The sequence below is a fragment of the Mycteria americana genome, chromosome 1, assembly GCF_035582795.1.
Source record: "Mycteria americana isolate JAX WOST 10 ecotype Jacksonville Zoo and Gardens chromosome 1, USCA_MyAme_1.0, whole genome shotgun sequence".
NCBI lineage: Eukaryota > Metazoa > Chordata > Aves > Ciconiiformes > Ciconiidae > Mycteria > Mycteria americana.
In genome coordinates, this window is record NC_134365.1 from 100,835,044 (window position 1) to 100,850,080 (window position 15,037).

The following is a 15,037-nucleotide window of genomic DNA, read 5'->3' on the forward strand; positions in this document are numbered from 1 at the left end:
CTGCTGACCGGTCCCCAGGCCGCGGGGCAACCGCCGCCCGGCCCGGCCCGGCCCGGCCCAGCCGCGCGGGATCCCTCGGCCGCACGGCCCCCCTCTCCCGCCAGCTTCCCGCTGCCTCAGCGGGGCCCGCGGCCGGCGTGCGCCGGACAGCGGCTGGGAGGACGCGTGGCGGAGCCTCCCTTCCCCGCAGGGGCGAGGCGGGCCGGGAGAGGCGGAGGAGGCCGGGGAGGCTGCCGGGGGAGGCAGGAGCCGCAGGGGGAGCGGGCGGGAGCGGGGGCGGGCGGTGAGTCAGGCCGGGCCGCCGGGGCGCGCGGCGCCCCCGACCACGCTCGGGGCGGTGGCGGGCGGGGCGGGGGGCGGGGGAGGGGGCGGGGCGGGACGTACCAACAGCCCCCCGGGGGAGGACACTGTAGCACCCCTTCCCACCAGCTTCCCGCGCCGCTCGCGTTGCCAAGGGGGACCCCCCGGTGCGCGGGCGCGTCTGCGAGTCCACAGAGCGGGCCGGGAGAGGCGGGGGGCGAGGCGACTTGCCCCGGGGCGAGTGGAAAGGGCGGGGGTCGAGGTAGACGCGCACGGCACACGCCTCCCTCTCCCTCCCCCTCCCCGCGGCGGGGTGGTGTGGCCCGCTCTGAGGAGGGCGGGGAGCGGCAGGCAGCGCCTCCCCGCTCAGTGACACACGCACCCGGTGCGGGAGGCGGCGGCTGGTCGGGGAGCGGGAGCGAGCGGGCGCCGTAGCGGCGGCGACTGGGAGCCGAGCCCGGAGCATGGCAGGGGCCGAAGCCGCTGCGGAGGCTGCCGCTGGTTTCCCCCCTTCGCCGGCTTCTCCCGCCCGCCGGGAACTTTTTCCAGCGGCCGGCGGCGGTGCCTCCCGCCGGTGGTGGTGGTGGCAGCGGCGGCGGCAGCGGCGGCGGCTCCGCTCGGCGGTGCCTCTCGGACCGGGGCTGGGGCTGCTGGGGCTGGTTTTCTCTCGCTTCTGCTGCAGTAAGTGAAACTTTTTCCCGTTGGCGGCCGGGGCAGGGCGAGGGGGCGGGTGGAGGAGGAGGAGGAGGAGGAGGAGAGAAACCCGAGCCCCGGCAGCGCCGGGGGACTCGGCCGAGTTGGGGGAAACTTTGTGTGCGCGCCCGGCGGGGCGGGGTGGCGGTTGCCTGCCGGCCGCCCTGCGGACGGGGAAGGCGGGTGGGACGTGGCCGGGATCGCGGAAGCTTCCCCCGGGAGCGACTGGGGAGGAGGAGGGGGGTCGGAGCCGCAGCCCGCACCGCGCCGGCGAGACCCCGGGCGCTTTCCCCCGCCTTCTCCCCGAGAAACCCCCCGCAAGCGCCGGGGCCGGGACGCGCACACGCCTGGAGGCCGCCGCCGGCCTCGCCGGTAGGAGAGGGTGCCGGGCGTCCCGGGAGGCCGCGGTGGGGCGGGCCGGGCCGTTGTGCCGGCCGTTGGGTTCGCTTGCCGCGGGGGGCCGGGGGCGGGAGCCGCCCCGCCGTGCGCCTCCGCGAAGTTTCTTGGGCGGTCGGCTCCGCGCCGCCCGGCTGGGGTGGCCGCAGCCCGGGGCGGGGCAGCGGGGGAAGTTTATCCGCCGCTGGTCCGGTGGCGGGGCTGGGGCTTCCCCCTCGGCGGGCGGCAGGTTATCCGCCGTAATTCCCGTCCTGAACGGCGGGCTTTCGCTTGTTTGCGGAAATTCACGGCTGTCTCCCCCCCGCTCTGGTCAGTGGGAAGGACAGAAGGGTGGGTCTTCGTGTTCTCCGGGGGTACTTCGGGGGAGGAAGAGTGCGCTCTTTGCTTCTGCTGCTGTTGGCTTGCATCGTTGTTTCCTCTTAATTAGGGTGAAATCGGTGCTAGTTACTGTAGGCTTACGGTTTTAGATCGCTTATCTCCTCTTGTGAGAACGGGTTTGTGTACTCTGCATCACCCTCATCTTGAGCAGCGGCTGCTGGGGGCTCTGCGGGGCGGGCCCCGCCCGGCCTGACGTGACCACTCGTAGGAAAATGCCAGCACCACCACCTCACCACCCCCCCGTGCTTTTTCCTGTGGAAAACAAGCAAGCGACGTAGCAGTTGGAAACTCAGTCAGAGCAGGATTTGATTTATTTATTTATTTATTTATTTTACTGCATGCAATGTAGTGTGTGTACTGTCATTTTTACAGCAGTGGAAGATGAGGGGAAAAAAAGTAGACTTGGGCAAGAGCACGTCGAAAACCATCATCCTGCTGTTGTATTCCCAATGCAGTAATGAATAGTTGGCAAGGATATTTTATTATAGGATACACCGTGTCCTTTCCCTCTTGAAGGAAGGAGGAACAAGTTAGAGGAGGTAGTCTCTGGAGGCTCATGTGATAAAAATACTGAGGAACTTGCAAGCCATGCCACCATAAAGCAGTTGTATAGTATCTGAGAAATGCTTTTCAGGGAGGGAGCTGAGGCACTGCTGCTGTAAGATTGTGCTCTTGCATGTAATAGTCTCCCCCCTCTGGCAATGATGTCGCTTTCAGAAAAGATGATTACTACTAATTTAAGCTTAAACACATGAATTTGCTGAAAGAGAACCCTGTCAAATTGCATATGTTCAAGCTGTCCCTAAAGAAAGGCAACTATGGGAAAGACAGAAGGGTGGGTGCTCCTGTGCATAGGATTTATTTCGGAGGAGTAAGAGTAGTTCACTGTCATTCCTTGTTCTGATGGTGAACCTGTTACTGTTTCAATTTACTGAGAGCTAGTGTGCTCACATAAATTTTGTCAAGAGGACAGATTTGGTCCTAGTCAAGCTGAATAACTGCAATAGTTGTTACAGCACAAGAGTTCTGTGGGACTAGGTGACTGTCTCCTTAGCCAGAGATTACTGGGATGCTTCTTTAGAGAAGGTGAACTATATGTTACTGAAGCGGTCTAAAAGTTGAATTGCTTATGCAGAAATTTTTTTGTGTTGCATAGAGTATGTCCTGGCTACAGGATTAAGTCTCTCAACTGACAGCTTTCTTATTTTTTTTTTTTTTAATAGATCATCAGCTATTAAACTAAGTTGCTGTTGAAATAACTGAAACAAAGTCTATTGCCTTCTTGCATGCTACTTGGCTGGATGTTTTAAAACGTGTTAAAGACCGATTTTTCTTCCTCTTTAAAATACATCCAACAATTTAATTTCCCATGCATAAAACTTTGGAGCTCCCAGTTGATAACACACTTATTAGACAGTATTTGGCTTTTTGTGGTAAATCAACTTTTTCAATGTTAAGAAGGCGCCACATTTCAAAACCTTAAGGCTTGAAGACTTAATTTTCATAGGGCTGGCAAACTTCTTGCACTAGCAGTTTTTTTTCCTCTCCATTTGTTCAGGGTGATTTCTGCTCTTTTCTGTTTAAAAAGGTGAAGTTGGAGACTTGACATAACCTTGCCAAGCTATTTTTACATGTAAATGTAAAGATAATAGTAACAATGAAGTTAAGAGCATCCGTGTGCCATGTCATGCGGTGGCTTATTATTTTAGTCTTGATGAGTGTAATTCGGATGTCAGTCTTCCTGGATTCCTTTTGGTGTATGTGAACTTGACTGATAACACTTCAGAACATCTGCCAAAAGTGGGAATGTAGTGTTGAAATAATGTTTGTTTTCAAGTGCAAAGTTTTGATGCATAATCTATGCATAAAAGGGGAAACTTAAGAAACTACTAGTGACTTTTGGACTGTGAGGTAAGAAGCAGGGGAAGATGGTTTTTCGTCAGTATCTTAGGTTTTAGATTACTCTTTTTTGATCCTGAAATTTCCCACAGTTGTTTTCCTGTAGAAAGTGTATTTCCTGTGAAGAAAGAGAGCAACTGCACTGGTAGAAATAACAGAGTAATTTCAAATAGTTAAACCTAGGTTGTTTGATAATTAGCAAAAAAATGAAGCCAGAAGTGTAAGCCTGTACTTCAGGATAACTCAATATAATATGCGGTATGCTGTGTTGGAACAGTTCTTAGATCTGTTTCATTGTGGTAGGTCTGTTGTGTTCACGATCACTGTTAAACTGTGGTGCTCATGTAAAATAAGTACAAAATAACAAAATGTAGATGCTAACATTTTAATAAAATATATTGTATAGGGTTATAATTATTCTATTTAAATTTTAGACAAGACAGTTTCAATTTATCTGTAACATTGCATGGAAATAGTACGAGTTGGAGTTGCTCTGAAAGAAATGGTTATAAAGCTTGCATGGACAAGGTGAAAGCAGGCTACAGTAATCATAAATTTTAGGATGAATGAAAAGTGAGGATGCCAACTAACCCAACTAACATTTTGGCTTGTGGTGTGCAAGAGCTCCCATATATATGGAAGTGAAATGTAATGTTATTTGAGTTGTTAAGATCTGAATGCTTTGAGTATTAGAAAAGAATTCTGATGGCTGTTTAGCTGCTTGTGCTACATAAAGGCTGAACAGTTTCTTGATTTAAACAATGTGTTTCTCTCATGCCTCCTTAAAGAACTTAATTTTATGTCCTGGAATATGAAGATTGTTTGATATTGAACAAAAGAAGGCTCTAGCAGCATTTATTTCTCGTAAGATTACAGAGTTAAGTATCCTTTTTAGAAATACGGTCAAATCTCTTAGGTTGTTCTCTTTCCCACCCCCTTTATGTAGTATTGCTCACAGGATGATACTGGGAAATGAAGGACTGTTCTGTTGCAGAAGATGTTGCCTTTACAGAGCATCTTTAAAGCAAAAATATGTTGCCTTTACAGAGCAGCTGTACCAGCTGATTACCCTTCAGGTGCTGGTGATAGAGCTTTTAAGGTATGCAAAATAACAGATGTAAATGCATCTGCTGTGAAAAGGGAAAAGGAATTGGGGGTGCATTGCTTGAGTAAGCAGTGTGTGGGGCTAATGAGTAGGATTTGTGGAACTCAAAGGAAAAATTGAGTTAGAAGCTCTAGAATCGAAAGTCTAAATCTCAATTTTTAAAAACAAAATCAGTAGTGAATGGAAGTAGGGTAAGAGAAATACAAAACCTGGTATACAAACTGGTAGAAGGTGATCTTGCTAAATGCCAACTACCTGCAGTGCTGTCAGTAAATAACCAAATCAATGCTAAAAAAGGACATCTGTTGAAGAGCAATAAACTTGAAGAGTTATTACTTTCCGTCCCATGTTACACCACATTGTTGCTGTGGAGGTAGCTTAACCTGCTGTCCCATGGTTGAATACAACTTTGTCCAAACAGAATTCTTTATCAGAACGTGTGGCTACAGACTGGTTAGATAAGTCTGCAAAGAAGTGAGAGTGCTGAGATTGCTTGTGTTGCCTGCTTGCTCTGGAGTCCTGGTACATTCCCTCTCAAAGATGAGCTGTGTGGTGACAAATTACTTTGCTCTAGCATGGTTTGTGTTTGTGGTTGGACTTCTTGTTTCCAACTTTGAATGAATGTGTTGTATTGAATCGGGATTATTTGAACATTTTTTTTTTTTATCCTGATGACCGCTCTACTGACTGGTATATAGATATGAATGCAGAAGTTCCTGTGAGGAGTTTTCTTAGGGACCCGATAATTGAATACTAACTGAATGGTCAGATTTTCTTAGTTATGTGAAGAATAGCTATAGGTGCAATTATTTAATTATTACTGTTTTGTTATGCAATGTGTTGTTGGTTTTTGTTGCTGTTGTTTGAAGAGGAGGAGGTGTATGTGATCTTTAAAGGTACCTTCTAACCCAAACTATTCTATGGTTCTACAGGGGTGTTTGTATGGGGTTTTTTGGTAGAGTTAGCCTATCTAAAACAAGACTTTTGAAATGTACTTATTTGAAGGACAGTTGCATTCAGTGCCTCAGAGATCATAGCTATTTGAAATGCAGTAATGTATTTTTATTGAGAAGGTGGAGAGGATGATGAATTATTGGCTTAGGCATGAGATAGGTTGGTCAAACTTCCTTGTTACAGGTAAAGGGGTCATTAACACTATTCTCTATTCCTGGTTAGAAAGCAGATGGATTGCCTCAGAAAGAGGCATGGTAAGAGGTATCATGTAAGTATGGTAAGAAATCCCCAGAATAGCTAAGAAAAGATGGGAATAGCTGAATGTGGATAAAACATAAGGAAACAGATGAGAAGCAATTAAACAGTGAAACATGCAGTAAAGACAATGTCAGGGAAAATTATTATTGTGTTTCTGTCTATAAAGTAAGGAGCGATGAAAAGCTGTTAGGTGAGAGCTTGTCTTACTCCCCAGGATGTGAGAAGACAGTGAAGGTGTAAAGTAGTGGGTTAAAATGAGGTGTAGGTATGTATGAGTAAGACTTCTTGAGGGGACTCGTGGCCAGTATTTATCTTGGTTCTGGAAAAGCTAGGCCAGTAGTTGCTTAGTATGCAATTTAGAACAATGGTGAAGAGCTTCAAGGCATGGCACAACAACTTCCAAGTCACAGTAAAACACCAAACAAACCAAACTTTTTTTATTGTCCAGTAGATGAATGCTTCAAGAGTTATTTTTCTCCTCGTTCTTTTCAGGTAATTAACTTTTAGACTTAGGACTGTTTGAAATGTGAACTCAAAAATTGGTCTTTCTGTCCATGAGTTGCCAATAGAATAAAATTAGCAGTAAGAATAAAAAAGCTTTCAAAGTCTTGAAACTTCAGGCTCTGTCCTCTATGCTTTTACCTGTTTTTTTTTCCCAAGTGTGGGGAGCTAAACAGGTAAAGTTTAACATCAGCATGTTGTCAAGAAGGTCACTATTAGTTCAGGTAGTGAAAAGTGACAAGCTTCCAGACTATCCTCCTTAATCAGTACTGCATTTTTCTGTTCAATATTTTTGCTTATCTTCAGTTGTTTTTCAAGTAGTGTGCAGAAGTAAAAGCAATTTTAATTTTGTAATACCTTAAAATAGCATGTTTTCGCATTCTCAACATGAAGGCTAGTCAAGTGTAGCTGGTCTTGAGTTGGTGTACTAGGATTACCTACAGCAGTAGATGGCTCTTGCTGATTCCTCTGCGTCCCCCCACCCCCCATCAGATTTTCATTATCTGGCATTTAAGATACTTCTGTATGTCTACAGGGGATCACTGTTTTCTCCTTTTCTATTAGTCAAGGCTGGTATAACGTGATCATAGTTTTTAAACTTGTCCTTTGTATCTTCTTGAGATTAGTTTGAACAGAATGTTTTCCTTAAGTGACTGTTTTAAATACTTAGAAGGTGCTAGTGCTATCACTCTAATGCAGTGGCACATGCAGAATTTGAAGTCATTGAAATGGCAATCTCCTGCCAAGAAACCATACTTGTTAAAACGTGAGTAAAGGACAGTCAAACAGGTCTCCATACTTGATATGCTTGCAGATGAGTGGAAGAAACAAACTGAGCTAGCTTGATGAATTTATTAGTTACTTTTGGATCTGCTGTTTTCACTAGCCCTTGAGTTAGAAGTTTACAAATTAGTGTTTGACTTAAATTTTTCTTAATCCTGTTTTGCATGGGTATTCTTTGCCCACTTCTGATGCTTCTTTTTTATTTGCAATACCACCCATGCTGCATATGGTTAAGCTGAAAACTAATTATTGTTGGGACAAGCACACTTAACAGCCTATTGGATGAAGGGATGCTGGAGGTAGAATGTGAAAAAGTTGAGATTATGTTCAAGTTGGGTAACTAGCTTTACTTACTTTCTTTTCAGTGTACATAATCTGGTAGGACAATAGTAAGCTTAGTCAAGCATAAGTTAAATTACATCAAATGCAAGGAACTTCTTCACAATAACATGGTAACTGAGGGGGCAAAACTTTTCACTTGTTTTAACTTGGGACAATCTTTTTTCCCCAAATTCCTTCTTTAATTTCTTCTACATCACCCATTGGCCCTTGCCACAATAAAAATATAGTCAACTCTGCTAAAGATTATTACGAGAAGTCAGAGAAGCAAAGATCAAGAGCTGTTAAGCTTAATTCCATTTTTGAACATATTTGTAGACATTGATAATATTTGCATTATAAAAACCCACTGCTTGGCCCTTCACCAGTGATGCTACTCCTGTGCTTTAAACACTCCATGCACTTTTGACTTCAAAAGGTAAACTTTCCTGAAACAGAAGTAACGTTGTTATCACTTAATTAAGGTACTTTAACATTTGAAGAGGCACTACAGATCTAAAGAAATCAACCATGAGAATTTGATGGTTGTGACCATACCATTAATCACTTCTTAGGAGATTTAAATGCATTCTGTTGAAAGTTTCACTGTGGTGTTGGTAGCTGAGGTAGCATAAAATAGTCTACCTCAGGTGACTAGCAAGTGCAATGTACCCATTTATACAGGATATCCTGTATAGGAAGAGTATACTAAGTTCTGCGTAGCTGTGTTTCAGCAGTTTGTGGTATCAGAGGTAGTTCAAGCCTCTGTGCATAGCTTGTATGGCAGGGGGTTGGAACTAGACTATCTTTAAGGTCCCTTCCAACCCAAACCATTCTATGATTCTGTATGTATAAGAACTATTAAGTTCAATGGCTGTAAAATAGTAAGGCTTTTGACTATAACCAGATTAATTATCACTGTTGATGCATCAGTGTTTTCCCATGAATATGTAATAACTTATGTTACCTTCTGACAAACCAGAATGTAATCTGTTGTTGAGAAATAGTTTTGTGTAAGCTTCATGTAAGATCTTTTAAAGATTCTACTGAGAATGTTCTGCCTTACAGAAAGAGGTGAGGACTATGGGGCTGTATGGAACTATTAGTGAAAGTTCCTTTGGTGATGTATTTTGAGAGCTACTCTACGGCTGTGTTTTCCAAGACTCAAGAGGCATGGTTTAGGTGTGATAAATTGATGTGACTGGAAATAAGGTGAAAACTGAAGTAAGTGAGGAAAAGGAGTTGCATCTCCACAATTTGAGACTGCTCTGAAAAGAGGTCCTGAATTGATTGCTGTAAGTACATAGGACAAGGCTGTGGACAAAGGAAGGGCAAGGAGTGTTATTAACTTTGAGAGGCTTTTAAGATTTCCTAAAATGTCCTTGTAGCCAAATTGGTGAGATATGGTTTAGGTAAGTGGATTATTAAGTGGGTGAAAAATTTGTGTACTGCTGGACTCGGAAGGTTCTGATCAGCTGTACAAAGTCCACCTGGAGGCTTGTTACTGGTGGCATGCCTTTAAGGATCAGTGCAGGGGCAGTTTGTCTGCATTTCAACCCCTTTTCCAGGTCAGTAATACACTTTCAGAAAGTTTGTGGATGCTACCAGATTGTAGGGGGCAATTGATATGTTGGAGACTAGGGCTAATTGAGTGGGACATCTGCAGGCTGGAGAAATAGCTGGCAGAAACCTCATGAAATTCAACAAAAGCAAATACCAAGTCTTTCTGAGGCGGAATGACCCCATGCAGCAGCATAGATGTGGTGCTAAGTGGTGAAAAGCAGCTTTACAGGAAAGAACCTAGGGGCCCTTGTGGGTCAGCATGTGCCTTTGTGGTGTAAAAGGTGAAGAACATACTGGACATGGTCAGCCAGTTGAAGGAAGCAATTATTCTCCACTATTCAGAGCTTGTGAGACTGCATCGGGAGTACTGTGCCCAGTTTTGTGCTCCCAAGTATGAGGCAGGTGCTGAGGTGTCTGTGGAAGGCCACTAAGATGAGGAGTCAGCAGCACGTGATGCATGAAGAGGGTCTGAGAAGTGAGTTTGTTCAGCTTTCAGAAAAGAAAAGTCTGAAGCAGGGGATTCTAATTGCTGGCTATGACTGTTTAACAGGAGGTGAGAGAGAAAATGAAGACAGGCTCTCCTTAGATATGCACAAGGAAAGGATAAGAGGCAACAGACACAAGCTACAATAAGGGAAATTCTAATAATGCGTTAGCAGTATGTTTTCCCACACAGAGAATGAAGCACTGAAACAGGTTGTGGAATCTCTGTCCTTGAAAATATTCAGAACCTGACTATGGTATGACCCTGAGCAACCTGATCCGACTTCAAAGTTGGCCCTGCCTTCAGTTGGGGATTGGATTGGATAACCTCCAGAAGTCCCTTTCAGTCTAAATGAGCCTCATTTTGTGCATGGGTAGGCAGGAGCTAGTATACTGTAGTTGCTATCCCTGGAAGAAAAGTAGAAGTCGTTGGAAGTCTTTTTCTATTAAGATTAAAATACCTAAGTAAAATCTGAAACAAGATTTTCCTGTAAAGGAATTTGATTGCTAAAACCTTACTTTAAAATTGGATCCCATTGTTAACTCCTAACATAAGTAATAACTTTTAGAGAATCTCTTAAAGAAAGACTTGCCTGCATGTCTTCTGTTACGTCAATAAGTAGCCGGTAAAACCAGTCCCTTACAGCACAGAGCTGAGTGGCAGTGTGACAAATACCGAAAATGTAGTTTGGCAGGAAATAGAGCAGCTATTATACAGCATTAATATGCTTGGCTATCGGTTACCTAGGCTTACTGTCTTGATGCAGTTCCTGGACAAAAAGAGTTAACTGCCTGGAATAGCTTGCAGCGGAGGGTGGCTTTAAGAGCTAAAAAAAAAAAAGCCGGCAGTGTCAGCAATGCAGGGGGCAGCAGGCATCCACATAACTTTGTAATGTAACTGGTAACTCATCACATCTTGTCGGGGACAGCTGAGATTTAGGTATTGTATTTCATGACTTGCTGCTCCTGACAAAATATGTTCATTTTGTCATAGAATCATAGAAATGTTTAGGCTGGAAAAGACCTTTAAGATAGAGTCCAACCGTTAACCTAGCACTGCCAAGTCCACCACTAAACCACGTCCCTAAGCACCATGTCTACGCGTCTTTTAAATACCTCCAGGGATGGTGACGCCAGCACTTCCCTGGGCAGCCTCTTCCAGTGCTTGACAACCCTTTTGGTGAAGAAATTTTTCCTAACATCGAATCGAAACCTCCTCGGCGCAACTTGAGGCCGTTTCCTCTTGTCTTGTTGCTTGTTACCTGGGAGAAGAGACCGACCCCCTCCTGGCTACAGCCTCCTTCCAGGTAGCTGGAGAGAGCGAGAAGGTCTCCCCTCAGCCTCCTTTCCTCTGGGCTAAACAACTCCAGTCCCCTCAGCCGCTCCTCATCAGACTTGTGCTCTAGACCCTTCACCAACTTCATTGCTCTTCTCTGGATGTGCTCCAGCACCTCAATGTCTTTCTTGTTAGTGAGGGGCCCAAAACTGAACACAGTATTTTAGGTGCATGCTATACTTCAGTAGTATGGGTGCAGTTGTGAAATATTGGCAGATAACATTCACACTTTACAAGTAATTGAAAATGTGAAGTTAATGTTTAGCTGTCTTCCTGAACTTACTTGAGGCTTTGCTACTTTATGTAGTGCGAAGGACAACCTCCCTTCTCCTCCCCCAGACCTCAGTTCTTCCTAGAGTAGGTGGTACGTGGGAAGACAACATATAAAAAGTGGAGGAGTGGCCTCCTTAAGGGAATAGGGGCTTTCCTAGGGATTGAAGGTCTGTTCCTTCATCTAGGACGTCACACATCAGTGTTCCCGACCAGTTTTTAATGGTTTTCTAATTTCAGTATAGGAGGTACAGTTGTAGGGTCAGGGAATACTGAATGCTTACAACTGTTGCTGTACGCTTAGCAGAATTTCAGTTCCTTCCTTAAAATTAATTTCACAAAAAAACAAAACCCAAAAACCAACCTCCCCCAAAATCCTGATACCTGGGTACTTATTTTAAGAAATTCAGAATTTTTGCTTGTACAGAATTTTTTGCTAGCTTATCCATGAGCTTTCTGTAAGGACTGTGTACACTCACAACAGCAAATGCAGTGGGCAGTCTCTCTGAGTGTGCCATGTTCCTTTCTCCATTCAAAGTTGTTATGATGTCCATTTCTGCTTGACTTAAATAGGAAGATTAAAGCAAAAATTTAAAAGTAATATCCTATTAAAGACAATTAAACATGTTAATATAACAGTATTTTTCCGTTGGTCTTGTTCCCCCTAAAATGGCTGAAATGCCCTATGTAATTGTTGGGGTTTTTTTATTACCCTAAGTCAGGAGATGTTATTTGTGCTTAAAACTTCGTACTTGGTTAAGTTTAATAAGAATTTCATAGACACTGCTTTTCAATATGACACATCTTTAAATGGCCATCATTCCAGCTTGTCAATACCAGCCAGCATTTCTGTGTTAAAAGTTGTTTGGGATTTTTTGTTGATTTGTTAACCTATCTTGTGTTTATACTGAATGAACTTGCTTGCCTAAGACAAAGGAGAGCAATCTGTGTGCTCTTCACTTTGACTTTATTGGCCATTATTGACTGAACAGCTCAGAAATCCTTCTCCCTCCTACCCCTACTTTTGAGTAGGTAAAATATGGCTTAGTTCTAGGAAACTTAACTTAAACATGATCACTTTTCATTAGACCTTCTGTTTGAACGTAAAGTTAAACAGTAATTGTGAAACTCAGAAATTGATGGTTAATTGTTTCTTGGAGTCCATAAATTAAGGCAAACTTAAGCTATTGTTAATAATGTATGGAGAAGTGGAGTCTGAGAAGTGCAGTGTAGCATGGGAAGAACAGAAAGTACATAGGTGTGGAAAATTAAGTTACTGTATAACAAAATAATTAAGTACTACTGTAGTACTGCACATGCCTATAAATATAGGCATGGAAATGCACTAATTCTTGATTTAGATCTTTATTGCATCTCATAGCCAGCTGAGTTGACTGTCATTCCAGAAGTGTGCCGTGCAGTCTTACAGTTAATATGTAGATTCTGGATGACCATTGCAGCTTGCTTGTGCTGTCTGGTGTAAATACTGGGAAATGCCTGAAGGATCAGGAATTAATCACAATCCCTAAGACTTCAGCAGTTACAGCTCAGCCCAACTAGTTTAATACAATGTTACTGCCTGGAAGATTTCTGCTGTAGGATTCCCTTAATTGCAGTGTAGGGTTATAACTTTGCTAGGCACCGAAACATTTACTACTTTAAATGAAACTGAGAAAGAAAAACAGGTGGGTGTTTGTTTTTTTTTTTTTGTTTTGTTTTGTTCTTTTTTAATTTCTGGACCTTTATGTGATATTCTACTTGAACTAATGGCAGAAGGACTTGCTTATGAAGATGCCTCAGCTATTGTTTTTGGTAACATGCAGGATCAGATTTTGGTTTGCTAGTTCCATAGGTCATGCATTCAGCGGTGTCTGCTATGCCTATCAGCATAGTGGTACCTTGACTGTCTTTCCAAAAGGTGTTAACTGAGAGATTTTGTGACAGAGCTTTTTTTTTTTTTTTTTCCTATTTAAGAAAGCTTATTAACTTATTGGCTACTAGCTGGTATTTGTGCTGCCGGGGGAGTACCTAAAATTGTAATCTTAGCACTGTTAATTATCAGATGGAGGACATTAATATTGCTTAGTGGCTTCATCATATGTTTGCACCTAGTTCTGTGCATCTTAATAGTCTTCTGTTTTGTGTGAAGGACCTAGTATTGTTGGAAAGAAAAAGGAGGGTGATAGTTATCAGAGTTTCCTGTGAGGTTTGGAAGCACCCCATCTGCTGACCTGATTTAATGTCTTGAGATCTTTCCCCCTTTCAGGGCCATTGGATCCAGGATATTACAGAGAGACCAAGTCTGCTCTCTTGACTGCTATGTTTTGCATATATCCATATGGTCACCAGTGATTCTGCCAAGGGTAACCCTGAGTGTTATCAAGAATGACTAAAGAACCGAGGACAAAGGTGAAGGACATGAGTGCAAGCCTACAACCTGGGTGCCTATCCAGTGAGGGAGAAAGACTTGGGTAGGAGTGAATGCATCTGGCTGCTGTTGAAGGTAGGACTTTGACTTCTCTGACCACTGAGCTGTCCTTGAGGAACAAGAACTGCTGAGCCAGAATCAGGGTCTATCTGACAAAGTAATATGGGAGTTTCTTTTCCAATAGTGTTGTTAACTTGTGAGGAGGACTTTAAACTAGGTATGTTGGGATGCCCTCAGATTTTTCTCTCTTCTGAAGAGAAGACATGAGGAGCAATAAAGAAGTGTCCAGGGGAGACATGATGGGAGACTTTTTTTCCCCTCCCACTGTGAAGGCAGCACAAATGAGGACTGTGCACAACTGCAGACTTATGACCTCATTGGGATTCTGGCAATGTGGTGGGATAGCTTGCATGACTGGAGTAGTGCAATTAGCTGGATTCGTGCCTTTCAGGAAAGGCAATCTGGGAAGGTGAGAAAGGTAGTGCTCTGCAGAAGAGTGGATAGAACGCATGGAGTTTTGCTGTTGAGCAGGTGACAAGCCAGTTAAAAGCTTATGAGTAATGTTAAGAGGACAGACCAAAACAGGTTGCACCATTAAGTGTCTGCTACTGCTGGCCTGTTCAAAAAGTAGATGAAGCTGCCTTTAGGCACCTGGAAGAAGCCTCATGATTGTAGGCTATGGTGTTCTTGGGAGATTTGAACCACCCTGGCATCTGTTACACAAAGAACTAGTTGAAGATGTAACAGTCAATGACACTGTTGGCTGAAGTACGTTTGAGACTGGAGTTTGAAATACTGAGAAAAGTGGTCGGGACCGGTAGCAGAATCATAACCCTGGACTGTAGAAGAAAAGGTTTCACCTTATTTGGGGATCTGCTTGTAATGTTCTCATGGGGAAACTGTTCTGGTGGGCAAATGAGCCAAGAATAGATGTCTGATCTTCAAGAGAAACCTCTTCAAACTACAATAAATGTCCCTTGCAATGTGCAGGAAGTCCAACATGTCTGGCAGAAGGTCAGCATGGAAGAACAGGGAATTTCTCACCGAGCCTCAAATGCACAAAGGAAGTCCACAGAAGGTTGAATCAGGAGGAACATAGAGATAGTATCTGAGAGTGTACGTATAGAGCTGGGAAAGCTCAAGCTCAGCTGTACCTGGAACAAGTAAGGGATGTTAAGGGTGACAGGAGAAGACTACTGTAACTGCACTGTTGGCAAAAGAAAAACTAAAGAAAAATGTGTGCCCACTGCTCAGTGGGGCAGGGGAGCTAGTGAGGAAGGACATGGAAAAAGCCAAGATGTACAATATCCTGTGTTTGCTTTGATTTTTATTTTTTTTTTTTTACTGGTAAGGTGTGCCCTGTGGCTTACCT

The 15,037-nt window shown here is 44.2% G+C and overlaps 1 protein-coding gene across 2 annotated transcripts in view; it reads left to right on the forward strand.

The window, feature by feature from the left end:
- Positions 1 to 643: 643 nt before the first annotated feature.
- Positions 644 to 15,037, forward strand: part of NECTIN3 (nectin cell adhesion molecule 3) — a 69,588-nt gene continuing 55,194 nt past the window's right edge. The window contains exon 1 of one of the 2 annotated variants that reach the window (XM_075515103.1): positions 644 to 981. In XM_075515103.1, coding sequence (XP_075371218.1) covers positions 765 to 981 — 217 coding nt within the window. In that variant the 5' untranslated portion in view covers positions 644 to 764. The remainder of the gene's footprint in view (positions 982 to 15,037) is intronic. The other variant, XM_075515094.1, reaches the window with a different exon arrangement.